The 25,323-nt window shown below is 46.8% G+C and overlaps 1 protein-coding gene across 1 annotated transcript; it reads left to right on the top strand.

Moving 5' to 3' along the window:
* The first annotated feature begins 4,166 nt into the window (after nucleotides 1–4,166).
* On the top strand, nucleotides 4,167–24,988 carry GATA6 (GATA binding protein 6). Its single transcript, XM_021551536.3, has 7 exons — nucleotides 4,167–4,204; nucleotides 5,489–6,408; nucleotides 9,746–9,912; nucleotides 13,249–13,374; nucleotides 14,646–14,733; nucleotides 14,865–14,971; nucleotides 23,398–24,988. The coding sequence occupies exons 2-7, from the start codon at nucleotides 5,508–5,510 to the stop codon at nucleotides 23,563–23,565; spliced, it is 1,557 nt and encodes a 518-aa protein (XP_021407211.3). The 5' UTR covers nucleotides 4,167–4,204; nucleotides 5,489–5,507; the 3' UTR covers nucleotides 23,566–24,988.
* Nucleotides 24,989–25,323: the final 335 nt, after the last annotated feature.

The following is a 25,323-nucleotide window of genomic DNA, read 5'->3' as shown; positions in this document are numbered from 1 at the left end:
TGTGCCCGTTGATAAAACGGTCAGAATTAGGCCATTTTAGCCACGGATTCTCAAAATCTTTAAAACGGCAGAGGAGCAATAAAAGTAATCCTTAACTCATTTTCAAAGTCCCTGTGTATGTGCAGTAAAGAGACAAATCGTGTATGCCCCTGTTGGACAGAAGCAGCTAGATCGTGTTCTTTAGAGTGCTGCGTGTGTCCTGGCTGCATCCCGGTCACCCCGAGAACCGGAGGGCATCGCCTTCGTCCTGCGCGCCCCACGGGGCTCGGCGTGCGGGTACCGCGGAGCGCCGGCTCCGGGAGTCAGGTTACGCGGAACAGGAGCCTCCTCCGCGCGTTTTGTTGATCTTATTTATTTAATTTTTTAAAGGCTGAAATCATTAACCAGCCGGACCTCAGAGACTGGAAGGAGGGCAAATAAAAAGAAGCTGCAGATCATTATTTTAAAAACCCCAAACCTAAAAAAACCCAACACAACAAAAAAAACCCCAACCACACAGAAACCACACACTTGGGCATATATTGCTTAAATGTCCGTGCGGGTTCTCTGCTGCCTGATGCTTATTTGAGAGTCAAGTGTTTAAAGATATGGTGGAAATCACCAAAAAGCACGCAGTAGCAGGTCACCAGTGACCGGGAGGTCGCTGACTGCAGTGGGGAATATCGTTTTGCCCCGCTCCCCGCCTCCGGGCACGGCTTCAGCCTCGGAGGGAGCCGAGGAGTCGGCAGGGAGCGGGCAAGGTTCCGCGAGCCGGGTCAGGGTGTCCTGCTCCACGGGGCCCGGAGCCTGCTATCTGCGACCAGCGGGGACGGCTAGAGTTAAGGCTCGGCCTCTGAGCACCCAGCAGCACTTCGTTAGGAATTTCGAGGAAAGAAAAATTAATCTCTCCTCATCCTTGGTAGTTTGGGGGTCCGTCCTCACCGTGGGGCACATCTCATCTATCACAAAAGGGCACGTTCACCGTGCCCAGCCCTGCCCTTGCTGTGGTGTGTAGAGGATCTTGCTGCTCTGGGGGTCAGTTTTGGCTGACCACTACCCTCACCTCCCTGGGCTGTCCCACCCGGCCCGAGACGGAGGTGATGGGTGATGTCAAAGGCCCCTATCCCTCTGAAATCCATCTCTTCCCGGGCGGATGCGGATTTCTCCGCCGGCTTCGGCCGCCGTTCTTGCCGCGGGGGCTTGAGCTGTCCGCGGCCGGCAGCGGGGAAGCGCAGAGCCGGCCGGCAGCTCCCCGCTGGCGGAGCGCTCCCCAGAGCCGCCGGTGTCCCGATCGATATGTCCGCTTCAATGTCACAGCCGCTGGGCAATGGAAACAGTCCGTATCGTGTGGTGGCCTTGATAAAAGTATATTTTAAGTAGCGCGGATAAGCGAAGGGGAGAAGAGAGGGGGAGAGGTGCCGGCACGTCGCCCGTAATAACCGCGGCGCTTATCAGCCCGGCCTAAACTCCCCAGCAGTTTCTAAAGTACATTAAGTTACATAAACACGTCTCGGAAAAGAATACACTCCAGCCTGCGATAGTCACCAAAGTGACCCCTCGCACCGCCAGGCACCCGAACCCGCCGGGCCCCCAGGGCCGCAGCGCCACGGGTGCATTGGGGCCCGATGCCGGGCGATGCCCGATGCTCCCGGGACCGTCTGGGCCGAGGGGCAGCGAGGGTGCGGCCGGACCGAGCCTTCTCTCCTCCCTAGTGCGCCCTGCTAAGGGATCACGTTTGCGGAGACCCGAGAGTGGGGGAAGGAGCAACAGCTCTGCGCTTGCACACGGCTTACCCCCAACCCTTTTTTGGGAGGTTGAAGTGCCCGCGAGGGAATTTGCCTTAATTGGACACGAAACTTTTTTCCTCCCCAATCTGCCTTCTTCTCTCTTTGGCCACAACGACCAGGAGCGATGGTCACCTCGCTGGCACCTCCTCCCCGGCGGTGTCTTCCCCGCAACCGAGAACCCCCTGCCCTCAAAAATGTCCCTGCACATGCACCCCCGGGTACCTAACCCAGGCATGGCGCAGGAGATACCTGAGAACCCCCCGGAGCCCCGGGGTGAAAGCTACGTCAGCAGAGCGGGATTTGGGAAAGGAGTGACGTAATGAAGAGTTAGGAGTCTATGATTTAAGCGGTTCGACAGCAAACCCGAAACGAAAAGGAGTGGAGAGAAAAGGGGTGACTGGGAATGGTTTCTCACGCTGCTCCCAGTTTAAGCCGGGTTTTCTTATCGTGTTTATCGGAGGAAATAAAATGAAGCTTGTAGCCCGGCTATAACGTAAACAGGCTAATCGGCAGGGGAAAAAAACAAGGCGCCTGAGTGTAAAACACGGGTCACTTTGGAGCCAAGGAAAGAGGCGCCTGCCAGGGCAACGTGGCCGTTCTTCCCAGCCATCCTCACCTTTCGGGCAGGCACCCTTCGGGCCCGGGAGGGTCCCCACCTCCCCCCATGGGCTTACATGAGGACCGGCAAACACCCCCAGCGAGTAAAGCCCGTCACTTGAAAAAACCCCTCACGGTATTTCTCGCTTTATATCCACCTGTACACGTGTTTGAAATACCCTCGTGTTTAACTGGAGAAAGGGCATCCAAAAGACTGAAAGGAAACGTGGGGTTTAAAGCTCGGTGCTTCTGAGCACAGAAATTTGTAGTGGCAGCGCCCAAGTTGGGGAGAAGCGGCGTGGGCATCGACTCCTGAGGCTTCCACTGCTCTTGTCTACCAATTGCAGATAAAAACCACGGCAAAAATGTTTTACGTTTCAAGCTAGCATCGGAAGACGAGCCGGGTAGAAAACAAATCACTGCCCTCACTTGCAAAAGCTTATTTTCTATTAAATATTGCACTCACTAAAATACACCTAAAAGTAAAAAGGAAAAAAAGTCACTTTAGCCTGGCAGCGTGACCGATATTATTTAACGATATTATTTAGAGACAACTGACAAGAAAGAAATATCACCTTTAATCATACAATTTAATAAAGAAACGGTTTCTCAGGAAAGTGATTGCTTTCCAATCAAATCCCTGCCGCGCTATACCACAAAAACACGCACAATAAAGTCACAATTAGTTCACCCACGCCGGCAGAGCGGATCGCTACAGCCAGCGTTTTACCGTACTCACAGCGCCGCAAATTCTTCATCTCCCCTTCACTTCTCCTGGAAAGACCGAAAGAAAAGCCGTGCCTACCCCAGGAGCGACAGCACCGCGCATCAGCAGGTTTGGGCTCGGTTTCTGTCGGGAGGGCTCATGCTTGCCGGCTGCCGAGAGCCCGGCTCTGCTCTAGTCCAGCCCTTTGCCGCAGATGACTTTCTGTACAAACTGATGATGACAGATATCCAGCTGATAACCTCTGGTGAACGAAGTTATTTTAATTTCCAGTCACTTTCCTGCTAAGTACCATATCAGTTTGTACACAGCTGAGATAAGAGGGTTGAGGAGCGGGGGGGTAAATAAGAAAGAAACAGAGGAAAAATGCCTACCGCCAGCTGTTGAGATGGACACATCCCACAGCTTGCTTTGGCTTAACCTGATGTTTGGGGCAACTCAAGGAGGAGCCACATTTTTTTCATCTCGGATAGCTCAGATTTTGACGAGCAAAAACTAAAGAGGTTTGATGGAGGGCTACACTCCCCTGGCTGCTTAGGGCGAAAGCCAGGCACACATCTCCCCTGGGGCCGCTGCCAGGGGACATTCGCTGACATTCCTGGAGGCGCGGAGACGAAAAAAAAACCTTACAGAAATTATGAATATTCACCATAAAAAAGATTTTATCCAGGAAGAAGGGAAGAATGTGTATTATTTCTGGGTTAAAATAAATTAAAAAAAAAAAGAAGAAGAAGAAGAAGAAGAAAAAGACTGGGGTATCTGGCAGAGCCAGCCCTCTCTGCTCGTTCCTGCTCCCCGAGCCGGGGTCTGTCACCCCTAAGCTGTGGGCGCCCCGAGGTGCCCCCCCGCCCCCGCCCCCGGGGCTGCGGCGGCCCGGCTGGCCCCGGGACTGGCACCCCTGCTGAGCCCCGTGTTTGTTTAGGGCTGGCCGAGCCCAATCAGGGCCGGCTGCCTGCAGTTTTCCGGCAGGGCTGCGAGAGGCGCCTCCTCTCTCCTTTTTATACATGGGCCGCCGGCCGCCGCCGCCGGAGTCGCCGCCGCCGCTCGCCCCCGCCGCACTGGATTTACCGCCCGCCGCGGCCCCGCGCCCCGGCCCCATGCGGGGCACCGGCATCAGGTTTGGCCCCTCTTTCTCCTTGCCTCGCCGCGGTTTCGCTTGCTCTTTCTCGGTCTTCGGCCGCTGCCTCTCTGCCCTCGGGCGCTCCGAGGGGAGCGCGGCGCGGCGGCGGCTGCCCCTGGCTGGGGGAGCCTGAGGGAGGCTGTGTGGGCAAACATCCCATGCTGCTGCCTGGATCTCTTATCTGCCGGAGCCTTATCTCCCAGTTATCTCGCAGGAGGGAGAGACGTATTTGGTGCCTATCTGCGAGGAGGCTCTGTGTGTGTGTGTCCTGTATTCTTGTGCCTGTGGTTATCTGGAGTGCCCCGAGGTGGGCTGAGAACGGAGAGCCTCGCCTTCTCTTGCTGTCACTTCACTGTGTCCCCTTTCGCTTTTTACCCCTTCTCCTCGGAGCTGGGCACCGGGGTCTCTGTGTCTGTCTATTTAGCCTTCCTCATGCTGGCAGCTCCGAATTGACACCGCTCGGCTCGGAACGGTTTGTCAGCGCTGCAAGGTGTGCTGGGGCTTGGGGCAGGACCCCAGCCAGGGCTGTCCGCTGGATCCGACCCCTACGGCAGGCACATCTCGCCCGGCCTCGGTCCGTGTCCCGCTGCCGCGCACACTTCGGACCGGCCCGTGCGCATCCCCCGTCTCTCAGGGGCCGTTCCCTCATCCTCCTCCCTTTCCGTGACCTTGGGCTGGAAATAGGCAAACAAGCGAGGCGATGCGCGGAAAAGCTAACATCGCTCTCCGGCGAAGTAACCTTAAAGGGATCGCCTTACTAATTGTTTTCTCGGTGGAACCGAGTCAAATGACTCATTCATTGAAATAATCATAACAACGACAGCAGCCAAGGAAGGGCAGAGACGGGAAAAATGCCCCCTCACCCCCCTCTGTCCCCACGCCCTGACGCCCACCTTTGCCCCGGCGTGCTTCATGTTCAAATCCGCAGCCCGGGATGCGAAGGGAGAGGGGCGCAGCCCTCCCGCGGCGCGGAAAGCGGGGCCGGAGCCGCAGCCCTGGCCCCGCGGGACTGGCGTCTCCCAGCTCGTCTTGACCTGGGTTGCCTGATCCCGTACCGCCGAGGCGACATGACTGATTAAGCGCTCGGGGGGGCCAGATAAGCCCTGATGAATCTCATTACGGGAGGGAGACGGGCTGTCCTGTTTGCAAACTTTGTTACTATTATTTCTCTCTCCCCCTCTTCCCTTCTCTTTTGTGTCCTCCCTCCCCGCCCTGCCCTGCGGATCCCCCTATCCACTCCTCCTCCTCCTCCCCTTCTCGCCCTTCCCCATCCACACCCAGCGGCTAGAAGGGGACCTGGATGGCCGTGGCTGAAGGCGGCTGGTGCGCGGTGAAGCGGTGTGCTGCGGACGCCGGCGGTTCCTCCTGTCCCTTCGCGACCAGGGAGCCGCGCCCGTCTCCTCCTTCGCCCTCCTCCTCCTCCGGCTCCCAGGGTGAGCGCGGATCCTCCAAGACTCCTCGGCCGGAGACCGACGGCAGCCACCGGCCGGCCGCGCCGCCGCCCCCCGCCGCCGAGGGCAGGTCGCTGCTCGCCCCCTACGTGCACTTCGGGACCCCCCACCCCTCCGGCCGTCCCAGCTGGGAGGACATCCTGCTCTTCGCGGACTTAGACCAAACCAACAAGCTGATCTGGTCCAGCCGCGGCCCCAAGCTGAGCGCTCTCGGCGCCGAACAGCCCGAGGAGATGTACCAGACCCTCGCCATCTCGGCCGCCCAGGGCCCCACGCCTTACGACGGATCTCCGGGCGGCTTCATGCACTCCACGCCCAGCTCGCCCGTCTACGTGCCCACGACCCGCGTGGGCTCCATGCTGCCCACGCTGCCGTACCTGCAGGGCAGCGGGGCGGCCCAGCCCAGCCACCCGGGCGGCGGCCACGCCGTCTGGTCCCAGCCGGCCGCGGAGAGCCCCTCGTACAGCAGCGGCGGCGGCTCCCACCCCTCGGGCCGCTTTCCCTATTCCCCAAGCCCGCCGGTGGCCAACGGGGCCTCCCGGGAGCCCGGCGCCTACAGCAACAGCCTGGGCGCCAGGGACCAGTACAGCCCCCTGGCCCGGCCGCTCAATGGCTCCTACCCGGGGCCTTACACGTCCTACGTGGGGCCGCAGCTCGCCCCTGCCTGGCCCACGGCGCCCTTCGAGAACTCCATGCTGCACTGCCTCCAGGGCCGGGCCGCCCCCATCCCCGTCCGGGCACCCAGCGCAGGTAGGAGCCGCGGGCAGGGCAGGGCAGGGCGGGCAGGGCAGGGCAGGGAGGGTCCCGCATGCCGGGGCTGCCCGCTGGAGGGGCGGCGGGGCTGCGGGGCAGCGGCGGCAGGGCAGCCCCGGCGCGGGGCGGCCCCGCTGTCGGTATCAGGACGGCGGTCCCGGGACTGTGGCTCTTCCCGTTTGTGTTGAGTTAGGGGAAAAATACACCGCCAAGAAGCGGCGTTGTTTGGAGTATGACAATCGGGGTTGCCAACCCAAAGAACCCAAAACGAATTGCCCGGTGTAAACTTAATTTTTAATTTTTCCAAACCAGTACATTCCTCCTTCTCCTAAATGCGGTCATCTGGACAAGAAACGGTGACAAAATCACTGCAAATTAACCCTTCTTGTATCGCAGAGGAAAATTGCAAGGGCTCGCTTAACCAATTTTGGATTATTTAATCTATAAAACACTTCGGTGCTTCATTTAAAAAGAAAAGCAGCGAAAACAAAACCTCGTATACGAATGAGTAAACCTAATTTGTAAACTGTTGCTAAAATACAGCACCTCCTGATGGGGTTTTGCTTTCATTTCCGAGGTGACCCATCCTTATTTTTAGTTTAGTTAAGGAGATTCTTGGTGTCATTAAATCAGTTGCAGAAGTGGAGTTTGAGCTGCGATGGTTTAGTCAGAGGTAGAAAGATTAACGATTACTGCAATCTCTTCAGCTTTAGAATAAACCTATGTATATATAAATAGAGGTTTATAGAGAGGTGTGTGTGGCTATGTATATGTATTGATATATACATGCTGTGCATATATTTATTATGTATATATACATATTTATGTAAATATGTGTATGCACACAGATTTGATCGTCATTCACTTTAAGCATAAACTACCCACCAGGTGCATATATTTTATAGACACCGTGATTTTCTTTTTCAGTGCAGTGTTGCAGAAAATTACCTCATGGATTTTTGTCTTTCTGTAGGGCTGTACACACAATGCTCCTCCCGTCTGTCGATGATACCCTTAGATTTAAGTATTTTAATTCTCCCACTTGGTGTTTAATTTCTTGACAAAGAAAATCAGTTGTAGCAGTTATAGGAGAAGCCACATCTCAGGGTAACAAAAAAGTTGAGTTTGAAACTCAACTTTCAAAAGTTACAGTGTAAAACTAGGTGATGGAGAGGAAAGAAATTAGTTGGGTTTTTTGTTGTTTTTTATTTTTTCCTGTTTTTTTTTTTTTTTTTAATTTTTGTAATTTTGTTGGGAGAGATGTGTGATTGGGAAATCTCACGGCAGGGAGAGAAGAGGGGTGAGCAAGAAGGAGCAGAGAAACGAAGGAGCCGGCCGCTGGAGGAGGTTGGGGCAGGAGTGTCAAGGCAGCCGAGGAGCACAGCAGATTCCCCTGCTCCAGCGGGTCTCTCCTTCCTTGTGCTTCCCTCCCGGCAGTGCTGGGGGCCGGAGGGGTCGGGATTAGCCTTTTAATGAGAGAAAGAACGGGGTGCCAGGGCAGCCGCAATGCGCTGTAACGCGCGGCGAAGTAGCCCAGAGCTCCTGGGCCAGGCGAATTTTCTGCTCCTGTGAGGCAAAACGCGGCAGCAAAGCCGAAGCTACGCATTATCCCGTGTTAAAAGTGTGCGAAAATTGTAGCTGAAATGCATTTTTTTGCGGCTAAATATTAGACAATTTGATAAAGCTTTCTTGATGGTACTCGTAGAGATGCTTAAACAGTATCTAAAATTAAAACTTTATTTTGTTTTCTTTGGATAAAAGTGTAGTACTCACTCTCTAAAGGAAAACATATTTTAAAATGCCCGAGAAATATTGTCACGGCAGAATTTCCTTCTGCAGGCAGGAAGGCAATGCTATAAAATAAATAGCTGAGACAAAATACTGTTTAAGTTCCAGCGTCCTTGACGTCCTAAACATTTTTATGGTTACGGTCTTCAATGGTGCTTTTCGTGCAAAGATTAATAAATCTTAGCGATGTGCTAAGAGCTAGGAGCTGACAACGTAAGTTGAACTGTGCTCTCCGGACTGTGCCGTGTGCCCGTTCCTCTTTAGCGCCTAATAATTCGCAAACGAAGGGAGGAGAGAAACGTATTTGGGTGGGTGCGGGCCAAAGGCCGTCTCTTTCTCAGCTCAAAGCCCGCCGTGTCACCGCAGCCCCGTCTCCAAAGCTGCTCGACCTCTGTGAGCTCTCTTTGGCTGTGCAGTGAAACGTTCGAGAATAGCCCAATGATGAATTTAGGCAGGTAGCAGAGGGAGGAAATAAAAAATCAACGACGAAGCTCTGAGTCTGAAACATACATTCCCAGACTCGACTCAAAAACTGCTGTAAAAATCCAAACATCTCCTTTTATTATTTCTGCACAACGTGGCACAGTCTATGTAAGATAAGAATTTATTCCCCTCTCCCCCGAAATATGGAGAGGTAAATCAGAACAAAGATTTGCATGGGTTAAAGTATTAGCTTTTATAAGTGGGTTTTCTCTCTTTTTTTTTTTTTTTTTGTTTTGTTTATGTTTCCCCCCCCCCACCCCCCCCGTACTTTTATACCTTTTTCTTCCCCGTCTGTGCTCAGTAACTATGAAAGCAGGAGGCACAATACTGCTTATTTTTCCATTTCCTCTGTTTCCTACTACCCAGCACTAATTTGACCAAATAGCCGAGGCGAAGCAGCCGCTGCCCCTCGCTGCCTTGGCACACCAGGGCCCCAAACGCTGCCTCTAAACTTGAAGCTTTACTAGTTGCAAGGCATTTAAAATAAAAGTTAGGGTAGAAAAGTTCTCGTCAAGCTTCGACCCTAGGGAATATTGGGAAAAACGACAGCTCCTTATATCCAGCTCTCAGGGTGGCTATTCTGACAGCCACCTCCCTCCCCACTCTGCTCCCCTCTAAAAGCAAGTGCACCTCCCATTCCGTCTTGTGGGCACCACGGAGGGGGTTTCGCCCCTCGGGCGGACCCCAGCCGAATTTCCCAAGGGTCAGATCCCGACGGGAGTGGACAGTGGGCCGGGGCTGAGCGGTGTCCGGGGCTGAGCGGTGTCCGGGGCTCACCGACTCTGCTCCGGCTCGGAGAGCAAGAGCTCCGACGGGGCCGGCAGCAGGTCTGGCACATTTAAATAAATAGAAAAAAAAAAAAAAAGGAAAGGTAAAAACCTGGGGATTTTGTAAAAAAGATCACCGCATGCCCGCCGTCACTGCCGGGGAATTGCTTTTCCGGGGGCCGGTTGCCCGCTCGCTCGGAGCCCGGGTTTCGGCGGGGCCGGGGCCGCGCTGCGCGGGGCTACACCGGGCTCGGCGGCCGTGCCCCACCGCCTCTCCCCTCTGCTCCTGTCCCCAGAGCTGCTGGAGGACCTGTCTGAGAGCCGGGAGTGCGTCAACTGCGGCTCCATCCAGACCCCGCTGTGGAGGAGGGACGGCACCGGCAACTACCTGTGCAACGCCTGCGGGCTCTACACCAAAATGAACGGCCTCAGCCGGCCCCTCATCAAGCCCCAAAAGAGAGTGGTGAGTCGGGAGGGAGGGGAGGAGGGGGCGAGAGGAGCTCTGCCTCAAGGAGCCCCAGTCACCTGTAGCCAGGGAGAAATTTGGGGCAAAGATGGGAGATAGCAATCAGTACATTAGCCTGGTGATCCTCTCGGCTGCAAAACTTTAGAGGGGCTCCTGACCAGGTTTGCAGGCCAAACTGGTCGCTGTGAGGGGTGACAGGGCTGGCAGCCTTTTGGGAACAGCTTCAGACCCACTTCCAGGCTCTGAGCTGGCAAAAACTATCTCTGTCCTCTTGTGAGCTGCAAATCAGGCATGGGCCAACCTGGCTTTTTGACCTATGAACCCCGTCTGTGAGGGGAATTCAGTGGCTTGGAAGAAATTTGTGGTGGTGATGTTGGACATTTCCAATAGAAAAAAAAAAAAAAAAAGAAATCAAGGTTGGAAAATGTTTGTTCAAAGGGCTCGGAATTTCTCCAGACCTGCTTTGTTTGCTGAGAGCTCGATCCTTGGGAATGTAAGCAAGTTTTGTATATAATTCAAAGAAAACCAATTGTTTAAACAATGATAATAGCCTTTGTTTTGTTTTACTCCTAAGAAATGAGCGGCAATTTTTCTAAAAATATACTCCTAAAACTAGGGGGGGAAATAAATAGTACAAACCAGAACCCCTGTTTATAACTCAGGCTGGCACTGAATAGGCAAGGAGAAAGTTTAACAAGCGGGAACTGCACATTATATTTAGCAAATCTGGGTGGAGGTCAGCAGACAGAAAGAATATGCTGTTCAGTAATGGCTGTTACCGAGCGAGCCACAATAAATCACACCACTATAATTCGAGCTGATGTTTGGACCCTTGTGTATGGAGACAGTGTATCAAACCCATCAGCCTTTCAAGCCCCTTTCAATCATGCCAGCTGCTTTGCTCCATGCCTGTTTTCCTTGAGCTAAAGCACCTACTGTTCTTTATTTCACAACCGTTTGAATTTAGTGCTCTTATGGGAGCGAGGGGAAACAAGACCCAAACACTCGATGATCGGAACAGGCAGTAAACACTTGGGAACCAGCCCATCTCTGCTTAAAGACCTTTCTTTAATCCAAAGAGTTAATTTAAGCCAGAGGTTTACTGCTGCTAGGTATCTGTTTTTTCTAGCTGATTCTCCAGTAAATTTCATGACACAAGGTGTTATCTCATTAGTGGGGACAGTTGCAGTGGAGGGGCCAGATCTGCTGATCCTTTCAAGTGTCAAAGCTCGACTTGCTGTGGCACCCTGGCCCAAGGCAGATTTCAAGTAGCTGACACCCTGTTCCAGCATTTCTGTGTAGTTTTTTTTTTTTTTTTTTTTTTTTTTTTTTTTTTTTTGAGGGAGGGGTGGGGGTGAGAAGACTAAAGCAGAGTCGAACTACAGCCCGATTTCAGTCTGACACCTCAGCGGAATAACTCTGAAATAACTCTGTGTAACAATCCCTACTGAGTACCCTGGCCATAACTATAAATCAACCATGACTCTGTGTTCATACAGTTGGAAATATGTAGGTGAGAAGGGAAAATGTTTTGAAAACGCTAAACATGTTTAGATTGCCCCAAAGTTTCTGATAAAATTCCTGCATCAGAAAAGTTGTTTTAGCTTCAAAACATGCCAAAACTCCATGTCTGTTTAGATATGGGAATGAGCAAAAGCTATTGAAATAAAATGTATGAAGGTTCAGACCAGGCTGCATAGGAAAGAGAAAGATTTAACAGAGTAAAACAGCTGACAGCATTTCACTTGCAGAGAAAGAAAATGAAGCATGTGTGTTACAACCAGGTTTCTTTTACTCAATATGATCATGTAAAACACGTATTGAGTTGAGGACACAATTTGAGCGCTGTATGCATATTTAATAACTAGGTCAAAAATACTGTTTTCGTGATATTTGGATTTTTAACATTAAAAATTGTATTTGTGTACTTCAGCCTATATAACACTTGGCTGGGTGGTTAGCTTTTTTTTCCTGTCCAGTTAATAATGGATTACTGATTCAAGATTACAAAATTTGTATTTAATTTGGAGCTCTTTCTGAGCTGTGGTGTAAAATGAGGGCTTACTGCTAAAGACACTCAAACAGACAATATTCAAGAAACTCAGTTATTACTCTGGAATATTCTTCATTCTCAAAACATTTTTATCGGTTTCCCCAGTGGCAGGCAGCCCTGTGGTATCAAAGGTGACCCAGTTATGTCTAACAACCCAGCAATAAATGATTCAAGAGGAAGGGCATTGTACCCTTAAGTTAGTAATTTCAGTTACGGGCACTTTATGGTCAGAATAAGATTAATGCAATCCTCTAAAACTGACTTCGTGTAAACTTGTTCAGCTGCCAGACACAGAGCTAGGCACAGATTTTTTTTTTTGTATATTTTTGACAATGCGATACTTTGAAAAAGACTAGATTTATGATGTAGCTGGAATTCTTTGCTTGTGATGAACGTAAAAGAGATCAGTTGTTACAGGGACTTTTATAACCCATTCACCTTCATTTCACATGTTTATGAGTACTGCCTTCACTTATGATATACAGCCTGCAGCCATAAAGCTCTGGGTTATATGGTTATTTCTGATACAGAGTTGCTTCATCTTGGCTCCAAACTCCACGGAAGAGCGTCATAAATGGCTTGTTTGCAGTGGGAACCTTGTTGTCACCCACCAGCTTTTCTGCCGGCCGAGGGAGGCTCTGCTCTGTAAAACACACTCCCAAGGCATGTTGTTTTTTGTATGATGGTAAAATGGGTGATGATAAAAAGACCTTTTTATGAAAGTAATGCTGTTGTATGTGTTACCCTTGGGATGCCCAGGAAAGTTTTCCCCAGGTGTGGTGCCACCAAGGGCAGATGATTAAAGTGGCTGATTTTTCTGATAAGTCAGGACTATCAGTGGCAGGATCAGAGCTGCCTCTTCACCCACCATACAGGGGACAGGGCACTGAATTGGCTGGAGAGGCGACACGGGAATGATATGCTTTCTGTTCAGCTCGATGGAGCTGTAGTGGAGATATATCCTAGCTATCCTGCTGGAAAAAGACACAGTGCCTTGTGGTCTGAACAGACTTCTGGTCACCAGCTCCCACATGAGAATTTTGTCTCTGCTGTGACTGCCCAGGGTTGAAAGGCATTCAGTACCTCTTCACACTGTCTTTCTACTCTCTGATATGAGGGATAATTCTGTTCTAATTCTGGGCTGTTGCTGACAGATAGTATAAAAAAACGCTCCTACCATCCCCGCCATGTGTTAAAGGACTTTTTATGAACCATAAAGACGTAAATCATTCTCTGCTGCCCACCTGCTTATACCCGTGTTTGCCTGTGTTTGCCTCCAGCCTTCGTCGCGGCGGATGGGCTTGTCCTGTGCCAACTGCCACACCACGACCACCACCCTGTGGCGCAGGAATGCCGAGGGCGAGCCCGTCTGCAATGCCTGCGGCCTCTACATGAAGCTCCATGGGGTAAGTGGCTGCTTCTCCAAGGGAGATCCCCTGCCAGCTCTTTGATGCTGCTCTGGGGAAGGGGTGGTCCTCAAAGAAACGACCAGCGAAATGCATAGAGGAACAGAAGAATGTGTGACATTAGAACGTGATTGTACCACTTCACGTTATGCTTTCGACTAGTGATGTGTTGGCCATTGTAGCTCTCTCAATAGATTTATATAAAGAACTCACTTCTGGATGAGCAGAGTGGTGTTTTTGCCACTGCTACTTGATTTAAATCACCCTTTTTGTAGGGAAAAAATCCCTAGACCTTTAATGAGACAGTTTTTCATGGAAAACATAGCTATGCCAGCAAAAGGGTGTAATTCAAGCCAGAAAATCTTTAAAGGCAATTTCAACCTTTGTTGGGTAATGATAGAGTAAAAAAAATCTCTGTCCTGAATGTGACAGAGCATGTTTTGGGTGAGACCCCTGTGGATTGTGTTATAGTCAAGCATAAGTGTTTGAAGAGCAAGGGCATTGAGTTGTGGTCTAGCCTTCAATAAAATGTAAATTATGTCACAGGTTTAAATATTATAATGATAGAGAACACATGAATTGTTTTTCCTCAAACTGGTGTTAAAATATATTTTAAGCCAGTATTTTTGTAGTGTGATTATCATTGTGATGAACACAAAGATGACTTCTGAGCACATTTAAATATAAATTTATTCCTATAAATATAAATTTAGATACCACAAAGCTGTATTATGGGCGGATCTGCTTATAGAAACAAATACTAAGTCAATTCTCCTAAGATGCTTCCTCATGATGACCTGGTTTGTAGAGCTGGTCCACAGGACGAGCACGACTTTTTTTCTCATATACATTCTTTCTTTTTCGAATTAGGCACTGGAGATAATCCTTAACTGACCGGAATAATAAATCAAGGATCAGATATACCCCATCCAATTTAATTTCTTATGGCTTACTGCCAAAGATACTGGTTATCCCTAATTCTGTGCTGTTTTCCTGTGGATTGATTGAAGGGTTGAAAAAACAATGAAGTTTGCAGAGAGAAAATATAGTTTTCCCTACTTTCTTAATTCAGCTATGACTCCCCTTGAATTAAACTATTGTTTTGCCCAAATAAAATGCAAATAGTTTTTAGAATTAGTACTGTGACATAGAGAAAATTGACTTGCTATGCAGACATTTGCAACATCACATTTGGTCTTGTAGTGTATTTTGATTTTTGATTTGAGTACGTATGCAACTCTGTGATTGGTATGGATATTTAATTTTTTCAGGTTCCTCGGCCTCTTGCTATGAAAAAAGAAGGAATTCAGACGAGGAAGCGAAAACCTAAGAATATAAATAAATCAAAGGCATGCTCTGGTAAATATAAAATATAAGAAAGTGTAGCTGCAATAGTTTGTATTTTTTTTTGTTTGTTTGTGTTTTTTTGTTTGTTTTTTTCTTCTCTGGCTGGAAAATATTTATTTTTAATACCAATTACCAATTTTCAGGTAACAGTACTACTGCAGTTCCTATGACTCCGACATCTACGTCTTCTACTAACTCAGATGACTGTAGCAAAACAGCTTCTCCCGGCACACAGACTGCAGCCTCCGGGGTAAGTGTCTGTATCTGCAAGCAGGCTGATCACTGGGCAATGTTATCACAGCTTTTATCTTATCTAGCAGAACAATAATCTAAACAAACTTTCCAGTTTTGTTAGTTGATACTAGAACAAGATTTTCGGAGGATATTACATATAGCTGTAAACAGAACGACAAGCTGAAGTACTTTGCAAACCTTCTTGATTAAGATCTATATAATTTTTATGATAGTTAGCCGCAGCTTAACCACAGACATTTTGTTTTTAAATATTCAGGTTCTTTAATTTCAAAGGTTTTCTTTTGGACAGAAGACAATAAAACATGGCAAACTGATCCTGTCAATAAACAATCATACACACACACACACACACACACACACACACACACACACATATATATATATATATATATATATATATATATATATATATATATATATATATATATATATATATATGCATTATCCCGAAGGGTAAAACCCAGAAAAACATTATGCTGGTGTATGAAGTAAATCATACAGGCTTTTGTTTTAAACTAAATTGTGCAATTAACCCCTGACTCAGCTAAAACCAGGCTGGAACATCCTGCTGATTGCAGTGCATGAGGGTTCAGCCCTCTGACCACAGAGGGTTCTTCAGGGGCCAGATGCTCAGCATCTGGCAGTACCAAGCTCCAGAGGAGCACCCGTGGAGTGCTGATCATCTCCTGCTTTAGCTTTGATCCTTATTTTACATCATGTACTCCAAGCATCTCAAACTTCCTTTCTTCACTCAGCATGTGTGATAAAAATAAGTTGTGAAGCTTAATGTAGATTAATTTCTAACCCCTTGGCTGTACATACCCATATCCACACTCACTTCTCAGCCTTCTGTATCCCTTAATCTAGCACATAATTTCTTTGAGAAATTTTTCTAATGTGGCTTTCTTTAGTCCTTTATTAATGAAAAGAAGACATTGTTTATAATAGCTATTTTTCAGTATGTCTTGGATTTCCTACATTCAAATTCCTTTCAATAGTTTAATTTCTGATGTACAAAGTTTTATTGTACAAGGGGAAGAAAAGCTCATTTTTTAGCAAACGCAATTGTTTGCGGACTGACAGGGCCACCCATTTTCAGAGGCACTGGATTTTGGGTTTGGATCCTGTGAGACTAGGATAGTACTAAAAGGGCTTGTCTTTGACATGACAAAACCCTGTCAAGCCGGTAAAATAAACAGATCACATCAAAAAGAAGAGAAACACTAAAAAGTGAAAAGTGAACCATTGCAGTTTCCAAATTGGGTTTTGGACTTCCCTAAGGACATACTATGCACTAAGGTTCTCCCTTGATATTTGCAAAGGAAAAAATGTAACCAAATTTTCCTTAAATTTTTCTTGCTTTACCTTAAGCAACACTAGTGATCCTGAGCAATGTGATAAGATTTATGTAATGGGTAGAAATGGAAGCCCAATCCCAGACTAGACTGTGGCAGCAGCCATGAGCTTCTTGGGGAAGGAGAGGCCATATACATGTGACAAGATCTCATTTCCACAATGCTGCTGCCTTTTTGGCTGGCTAAAACCTGACTTACTTTCTGTGGTACTTCTCCCTAGAAGCGCACATCAAACATGTTATTAATAATCTTTATGTTATCATTTTAGTACTACCATTTTTAATATGGTTTTGCCAGATGGAGTTGCGTGGGTACCAGCGGGTGGGTGCAGGGCATGGATTGAAGGCTAAAAGACTCCTTGAGAACTGTTAGCAACTAGGAACAACTCCCAGGAGGGACCCTGAGGCTGCTCTTAGTTGCATGATGGCATCCCCAGTGACAGGGATTCAGTTCTCCCTGATTTTTCTATAGTAGATCAGACTGGGAGAGGACACCTGTGCAACAGCTGGGAAAATCTGTCCCCTTATATCCAGCAGGCAGCATGGTAACATCTGCATAGCCTTTTCCCCACCATGATTTGATCAGATGTGCCTTGCATATGCAAAGCACTTGCAAATACCCCCTCATGAAAAATTTCAGTCAGTGAACGGAAGTGATGGAGAGGGGCTGTGACATGCACTGGAGAGAGGAAGTTGCAATGGCAGCCAGACTTATGGGCATCCCTCTGACTCCATCCCAAATTAGGTAAAGGGCTACTGATTTCCAACCCCTGTGCCCCAGTCCTAGATGTATGTAAATGAAAAGAGGATTTTCAGGGAGCAGTTGTCAGAATATGTCACTGGCATGGTCACATTCTTCACTCAGGCTCCTGGATTTGCCCAAACCTCTGTAATTCAAAGGGATGAGGACTCAGGAGGCTAGAAGTTTAAAGTAGAATGTGGTGGCTGTTAAGACAGACTCCCGTTGCCCCGGATGTAATTTGGGAACATGATCACTAGCTGCAAGGATGCAAAATAATTTCTAAAGGATCTAAATCCTATGGAAGGGACTGACCACTCTTAAAACCCATTTAAGCTGTTGTGAGTGAAGGGATGTCAGCATTTTAGAGCAAGGCAGCCTGCAATCTGATCACATGCTGCAGCTAGACTTCTGTTTTCCTTGATTATTTTTTATTTTTCCTTTTGAGTTGATCCATTGATAGATCAAATGTATGTAATTATTTCTAGAATAGGCAATGGCTTTGCATTGGAAGAGAATAATGTTCTCCAGCTCGTGTCAGGAGGGGAAAAAACAAACCCTCAGATGGATGAATCCAGGTTCTGTAATATTTGGTCACTTTAAAAAGACTGATGTTGATTCCCAACAATGTTGATCCCAATGTTGGTGATGCTGCTGAAAAACAGGCACCTGCTTGAACAGTGAACCTGGCTCGTTCCAGTGTATTACAAAATGGGCATGGCAACTTGTTTTTGTTTTGCTCTGGTTTTGCTTCTCTAGCCTTTATTCTGTGAAGAGGGGGAAAATGCCAAATTGACATTAGGCAGAGAAATCTGATGACGTTTTAGAAACTGTTGTGTGAAATTCACAGCAATGTTTTTGCTAAATGAAACAGAGAAGACGAATTCCTCTGCTGGTACAAAAGCAATTTATTATGCCTTTTGTGAGAGGCTGCCAAAAAAGTTTCCAGTTATGTAGAAATCTAATGGAAATGAAATTCAGCAGAATTCATTTGTGTCAGTAACATTCACTTTTTGCCCTACCTTTCTTTATCTCTTCTAAAGTAAAATAAAGAAGGGAGGGCAGAAAAAGAGGAGGGCAGCAATTACTCTTGGCAGTGTCTTTGAGACTATCCATTTCACAAAGGAAATCTTATATGATGCCAATTCTGAGACAAATTAGCAAGAACCTTAAATGTTGATTTTATGTTCTAGCTGAAGTTTAAACATTTAAGAGATACGATTAATGAATTGCTGTGGGGGCAAAGTTGATTTCAAACATCCCAAAGTGTAGAAGTGTTTGGATCGGAGATATTTTGTTGTCCCATTGAAAGAGGCTATTTGCCAAATTCACATCTGGATCTAGGATCTAGGCCTATTTCTGTTTTCCTATGCAGTATAAGTACTGGGTGTCCTGTGTTGCTAATATGGAAAGGGTCCAGCTGCATGATATATGAAGTTGCCTTGCGTCCCCATAAAAAGAAGATTTGAAGGTTTCAGACAGCCTGCATCTGCATCTATACCTGCTCTCCCTTTGATGCTGCTGAAACTGTACAGGAAAAAGCTCCACCAAATAAATTGCTAAATGAAGGGCATCGTCTGCAGTGCAAACCCATCCGTTTCCATGCAGGGGCTCCAAGTGTGATAACCAGAAGGACGTTATTCCCTTATTAGGATAAAGGCAGTATGAAATCTGCTGTAAAATCTGCTTTTTATGGCAGATCATAGAGGCTCCTTGATCCACAACTGGTGTCAGAAAAACTCAGCAGTACCAGGGGAACTCTTCTTTCAGAAGACTCTCTTGCGTCCTTTGCCTCCAGGGTGGAGTTTTCTCAGAAGGACCATTCTCACACCACAGAAAAACTTAGGAGGAAAAACTAGTGCTTACTTCCCTTATAAGTTTACCTTGAGAAGTGTTTCAGGACTGGCTCTTCATTTTTGTAGGGTGGGAAATGAGAGAGCTGACAGAGACAGCCTTGGCATGTGGTGAGCTAGCAGGAAAAATGCAGTTTTAACTGTCTCCAAAATGCTGGGCAAATGGGGCTGGATTGGATGAATGGATTCTCCTGCATTTGCTTTCTCTTTTTTTTTTTTTTTTTTTTTTCTATCAGAAAAAGATTCGTGAGCTGGTTAGAGGTGGTGTTGTTTACTCCTATTTAGGCAGTAAATTGGTAGGGCATTCATTCTGGCTACAGGGAAAGCAGCCTCCATAGAGTATATCCTAGAATCTGGATGAACCAGGGATTCAACCTCTTAAAACAATATGCTAACCACCTGGATACAGGGTAGTCGAATCTCCAAGGGTCCTTCAGATTATATGATGATAATATTCCAGTTGTATGTAATAATTTTGTAGGCACTGGGACAGTTCTATGAGAAAGGCTCACCAGCATGGTTGGTAGGACTTTCACCTGGAAAATGGGAACACGATGCCTCAGTCCTGGTATGAGTAAATATTTATCTAAACCAGGTGGAATAAGATCAACAGGAGGCATGAGTAACGTGGCAACCTAAAATACCAAAGAGCATGGCAGACAGGGCAGTATGCTGGGGGATACGATACTCTAGACTCTAGTTTAAATTTTTCTTGGTCTCCTACCTCTTCTGCATCAGTGCTCAGTCCTGGACAAAACGGGAAGCTACTTTCTTCTCCCCACTCAGTTTCATACACTGAGTCTTTTTCTTTTACATTGAGTCATTTTCTTTACTCTGTGTGTATGTATCCAAAAAAAAAAAAAGGCATTTCATTTTTATATCAAACAGAAGGAAACAATCCAGCTTTTTTGTTTCAGTGGGGAAAAGCAAGGAAAAAGTATTTTTGCTTGTATCCCAAAATTCTATATGCACATGGATGCATACCTTCTGCTTGGTTTTGTTTGATTGCCAAAGCAATAAAGCCAGTTACTCATACAGCCCTTGACAGCAGTGGGTCATCATTTTTCCAAGCCATGCTGGAAGTTGCCTCCCTTAGGAAATTAATGAAGTATTAACCACAGATTTATGTTGCTATAATACAAAGGAGAGATTAGAAGATATGTAAACTTACACGTCTTCAGTATAAACAAAAGGATCAATTGGACTAGCAAGAAATGACAGTTTTGTGTACTAAGAGGGTTGTTACATCAGTAAAAAAAGCTGTCATTTTGCAGTGCCAAGACCTGCTCTTTGGATTCCAGGGAATGACAGTGTTGGGAATATGTGCTCTTTGTGGGGATGGAAGTTATTGCAGGGAGGCTGAGGCTGAAAATTAAGGACTCCACCATTTTGCCACAACACTTAATTTGTGAAAGAATTCTTTGCGAATGTATTTTTACTGACTGTTGATATCATTTAAGTGTTGCGAAAGTAAACTAGGCTGAGGAGGAAGAGAGTCTCAGCTGAGACTCAGCTTATTGCTGGCTTAATGTAATGTCCAAAATTCATGGAGCATTTTGATGTGTTAAGTGGATAGAGCAAAGGTCTATCTGATAGACCAAAGGTCTAGATCAAGGCCCTCTGCCACCCCCTCCAGCTGTCCTTGCCCAGTGCATTTCCCTCTTGGTGGAAGTGTGGGGGAAGGCCAGAGGGGAAAGTATCCATCCCCTCTCCCTGTTCTCTGTGGTGGGCAGATAGTGCAGGAAGGAGTGGATGGAAGAAAGCAGGAGTCTTTCAGCCAGAGCTGCTGGTGCTGTTCCCTGAGTACTGGCAAGTGCAGCCTGAGCAGTCTGGTTTTGATGTGGAGCAGCTTTAGTGGGGGTTAATTTGCCTCTAAGGTCCTGAGGCAGGTTTGGGTGCAATCTAGTTTTCTCTGTGGCTCTGGCAGAGGTTTTGCTCTGTACGTGGTGGGCAGGCCCTCTATAGAAAGGCCACGTCAGATACAGACCACCTGCCTAAGGGCTGACCCATGACCAGCTCCTCCTGGTTTGGGTAAAAAGAAGACTCTTTGCAGATACCACCACAACCTCCCTGTTTGTTTAGGAGGCAGGCACTTCCCAGTGGCCTTCATTAATTTTTTCCTCTGAAAGCTGACCTTCAGTTTATTATCTATTACCTATCATCAGACTTCACCAATAAAAATAAAGGCGTCACCTTTTTATAGATAGAGCCAGTAGCTGTAAATTAGACCCCATGGACTTCATCAGCACTGTTCAGTTTATTTATTTCATCTGAAAAAATTCCTCTAATAACTAAGTACAACTTCTGTCATCTTTCATCTTGTAAAGCTGGAAAAGTAAGAGCAAAGGTAGGGAGGCTCAGGAACAGAACTGTGATTCTGTCATGACTTTTTCATGAGCTAAAGTTTGTTTTCCATGTCTCACTCTGGGAGCTGCCCAAGCTGCCTAGATTTGTCATGACATTACCGGGGTGGGGTTTCCAGGCCTGGCAGTCCTGCCCAGGTCCTGCCCATCCTGGCTCAACAGAGCCAGAATCTGGCCTTGGACAGGCAGGGATGGGCAGTCTTCAAACAGGACGTGCCTCTGTGTCCTTCCTTCTGGGGTGCCTGAGGGAGGGTGCCTGATAACCCCATATGGAAACTGTGGGTCCCTGCTCCCCACCTTTGTAGGACTGAATCAGGAAAAGGTGAATTACACTTTCCAAGCCTGGAAAAAACAGGTACTGATAAGATATTTGCCTACCAGAACAGCAGTGGCAAATATGGGCAAATGGGAGCTTTCAAAGCAGCTCCTAGTATTTTTAGCTCAGGTTTAGCAAACACTGGTCAACTAAATGAAACCCTTCTTTTGCTGTGGGGAGCCTGAAGCTGTTAAAAATTATGTCTATTGTGCTAACAGAAATGTTTGAGGCATTAGAAATAAAAGGAAGGCTTTGAAAAGCTAGGCTGATGCAAGATCAGGACTGCCTGCACACAAAGGTTAGCATGGAACCTGCCTCACTGAATTCTCCATGCACAGTCACAGGGAAAGGGGATAAAAAGATTTGTTATCACTGATTGACAACTGTATGTTCAAGGGAGCGATGAAACTTATTTATTAGGATTAGAGCTGTTTCAGCTGGTTTTGGGGGATACCTTTTTTTTCCTTCATTCTCTGCTTTTCTGGGTAGTGACTAATGGATTAGGGTTAATGACTGGGTGGCAGAACACTGGTGGTCAACAATTTAATAAAAGATTAAGAAAATATTGGAGCCCAGCTTATTTCAGACAAAAATGACTGCTAGCAGTGAGTATCTCTTTCAGAAGGTGAGGTTTCCCCTGGATTAAGCACAGCAACAAGAGCCCTGCTCCATATAATTTAGAAATTACCTTTGAATTGATGGAGCTTTGCTTTTCCTATGTCAAGACTGCTCGCTTGGCACAGCTCCAGGAGAGCCAAGAGCTCTACTCTTGTAAAATGATTAAATATGCATACTTCGTACTTAAAGAGCAGTCAGGAAGCTTCTGCAGTCACGGTTTAGGATAGCTTTTTTATTTTTTTTTTTAAGGAATTTCATCCAAAAACTATCCATTAACAAGTAAATTAAGGTTTTAAAGTTGACATATCCAAGAGTTAATTTTGCATGAAGTCAGCTCCTAAACATTTCCTTTATCAGGTGAAAATGTTGCCCCTTCTCTGTCTGGCACTGTGAATTTTTCCTCTTTAGCGGATCTGCTCAGCCTCATGGAAAAAATGATTGTTCCTTTGTCTTTTTAACTCTCCATTTCTCTGTTAAAATAAATGGACTGATTCCAATGCGGTTCAGAGGTTCATCCCCGTGCCTACCAGGGCTTCCCTGCATGTTGTCTTGTGCAGTCAGCAGAACAAAAATACTCCTGCTTCAAAGGCATAGTGTTTCTCCACTGGAGATTAAAAGAGCATCTCCTTTAGTGGTCAGTTCTACAGGAATAAAGTGGTTTTGGCTGGAGTTTTGAAGGGTCAGGAATATTTTAAGCATTTCAAGGGCTGAAGAGCCCAAAGAAAGCCGCTTTCCAGAAGGCGCTCTGTATCTGCTCCTGGAGAATTAGGATGTATTGGGCTTCTCCCATGGGGACAAAAAAACTAGAGCTGCCACCACTCCCAGATCATATTTTTGGCAGCTATGTCTTTTCAGTAGGGGGCAGTGGGACACATGCGCACCTTCTTCATCATGAGCTGATTTCCATGTTTTCTACACATCACATGGTTTTGTTTCTACCTCTCCAAACACAGACATCACTCCCATTAGCAGTGCTGGGCGGCTGGGCTCATGCTATGACATTTTTTTTTGTTTCAGAATTTCAAGGCACAGGGGCAAGCAGAGGGCAAATCCTGTTTTTGAACAGAAATTGTGTCATGATGGCTGTGCTTCAGGCCTGCTGTGCTCTCATTCACATCCCAGTGAGTGCAAAGCTCACCTGCTCAATGAATTTCTCTTTGCTCTCCCCTTCCCTGCAGGCGAGCTCGTCGGTGATGTCTGGCCCAGGAGAGAGCACCAGTCCTGAAAGCAGCAACCTTAAGTATTCAGGTCAAGATGGGCTGTACACAGGAGTCAGCCTGAGCTCCACAGCCGAAGTGACAGCATCTGTGAGACAGGATCCCTGGTGTGCCCTGGCTCTGGCGTGACCGGGTGTGAGGGAAGCTGGGTCCTGGCAGCCCCCAGACATCTGCGTGCAGTTTCCTCTGTGGAGCGGTCGCAGCGGCAGTGAGAGTGCTGGCAAAGACCATTCCTCTGAAACAGTTTTTGAGCCTTGGTGGCAGAGGTGTTTTTCTACTTCCGACAGAGGCTTTGCCAAAGCATCCAGTTCCTCATCTATGCAAGAAAAATGTAGGGAAAGCAAATTACCAGCGAGGATAGCTAATGCAGCCTTACACTCTCAAAAATACCCCTTCAAAAACTCCCAAATCCCCCTCCCCCAAAAAAAAACCAAAATAAAAGAAAAAACAAACCAAAAAGAAGAGAGAAACCCACCCCTATTGATAGATTCCAGAAGTTCATCCTCAACTTACCCAGCAGTGCTGCCTTTCTGATTATTAGCTGTTTTCACTCTCTCATTACCTTTTCCCCTAAGAATTTGGGGGAAGTTGTCAGTGTCGGGGAGGAAGTAGCAAAGACTTTAATTACCAGAGATAGTGAGATACTTTTTAATGAGTGTTAGAAGTGCCTACAGCTTGAGTTCTCACAAATTTGATGTCTTCGCCCCGCCAGACCTCTCCTTCCATGCTCTCCATCTTCAGTGTGCCTTGCTCTGCTCTTCAGAGCCCAGCTATGTCCCTGGAAGAAATTACAACGTTTGGTACAAGTCCCACAAGGTCCAGCTGGTTAAGGAGATTTTGGGATTTCTGGTTTAAAATATTTACTCACTTTTCAAGACTGCGATATAACTTTTAAAGTACACTGTGACTGAGATTTATGAAAGTCCATATTTCCTGGCTGAACTGTGTAGAGTCAGTCAAAATTTGTAAACAGGGTAGCAATCAGATATTTTTCTTCCATATATACAATAATTTTTTAAAAGAAGTGCAATTTGTGTTGCAGCAATCAGTGTTAAATCATTTGCATAAGATTTAACAACGGTTTTTATATGAATGAATGAATGTAAACATTTTAACTTAATGGTACGTAAATAATTTAAAAGAAAAACTTAACTAGGCATCCTTAGGCTTTTTAGTGCAACAAGAATGCATCCACTTTCTGTATTTCCAGTTGGTAAAGCAAGAGTTTCAAAGAACAAGCCTTCTCTCAGGAAAATTGCCCTAGCCATTTGCTCCGAAGTGTTGTACAAAAATGCAAATGCATCCCCAAGGGTTTTTTTTGCCATTGAATAAGTGTGTGGTGAAAAGAAGCAAATTGCAATGAAATTTTACTACCTAACTGATACATATGTAAATACTACAGAAGATATCTAGGCATCTTGAAAATGTAGGATGCAATCTGTATAGTGTGACTGATGCATAGTTAGGTTGGTTTTCATTGGTTTTTAAGTGGGACGTCATTTGGAAAGTTGTTTCATCAGAGCTTTACAAATAAAAGGGTATCATTTTAGGATTTTTTTTTCTGTACAGTGCCTTTTCCTTTGTCTCCAACACAATTTTTAAGCTACATTAAAAGATATGGAAATGTACCTGGTACAGGTGGCATGTCTGATGGCTGCAGGGAAGGTCTCCAGCTGAGGTGCCTGCTCTGCCTACCTAAGTCTGCACTGTGTGCTTTTTCTGCACCTCCCTTCACTACACCTTCTGATGATCTGTAAAACTAAAGCTTCCACCTACCAACACAGGCTCCCCATGGGCACACGTGAGGTTTTTGTGATAGAAGTCTGGGGAACTGAGCCCATGCTTTGTGAGGACTATCATGCCCTTCACACCATAGCAGAAGGGTGT

The sequence above is a fragment of the Lonchura striata genome, chromosome 1, assembly GCF_046129695.1.
Source record: "Lonchura striata isolate bLonStr1 chromosome 1, bLonStr1.mat, whole genome shotgun sequence".
NCBI classification, from domain to species: Eukaryota; Metazoa; Chordata; class Aves; order Passeriformes; family Estrildidae; genus Lonchura; species Lonchura striata.
The sequence above is the reverse complement of the archived record's forward strand: the minus strand, read 5'-3'. Positions and strand labels throughout refer to the sequence as shown.

Coding starts and splice junctions, on each gene's coding strand:
- GATA6 (XM_021551536.3), top strand. CDS start 5,508: ATGGCCGTGGCTGAAGGCGGCTGGTGCGCGGTGAAGCGGTGTGCTGCG. Junction 9,913..13,248: donor TCAAGCCCCAAAAGAGAGTG/GTGAGTCGGGAG, acceptor GTTTGCCTCCAG/CCTTCGTCGCGGCGGATGGG. Junction 13,375..14,645: donor TCTACATGAAGCTCCATGGG/GTAAGTGGCTGC, acceptor TAATTTTTTCAG/GTTCCTCGGCCTCTTGCTAT.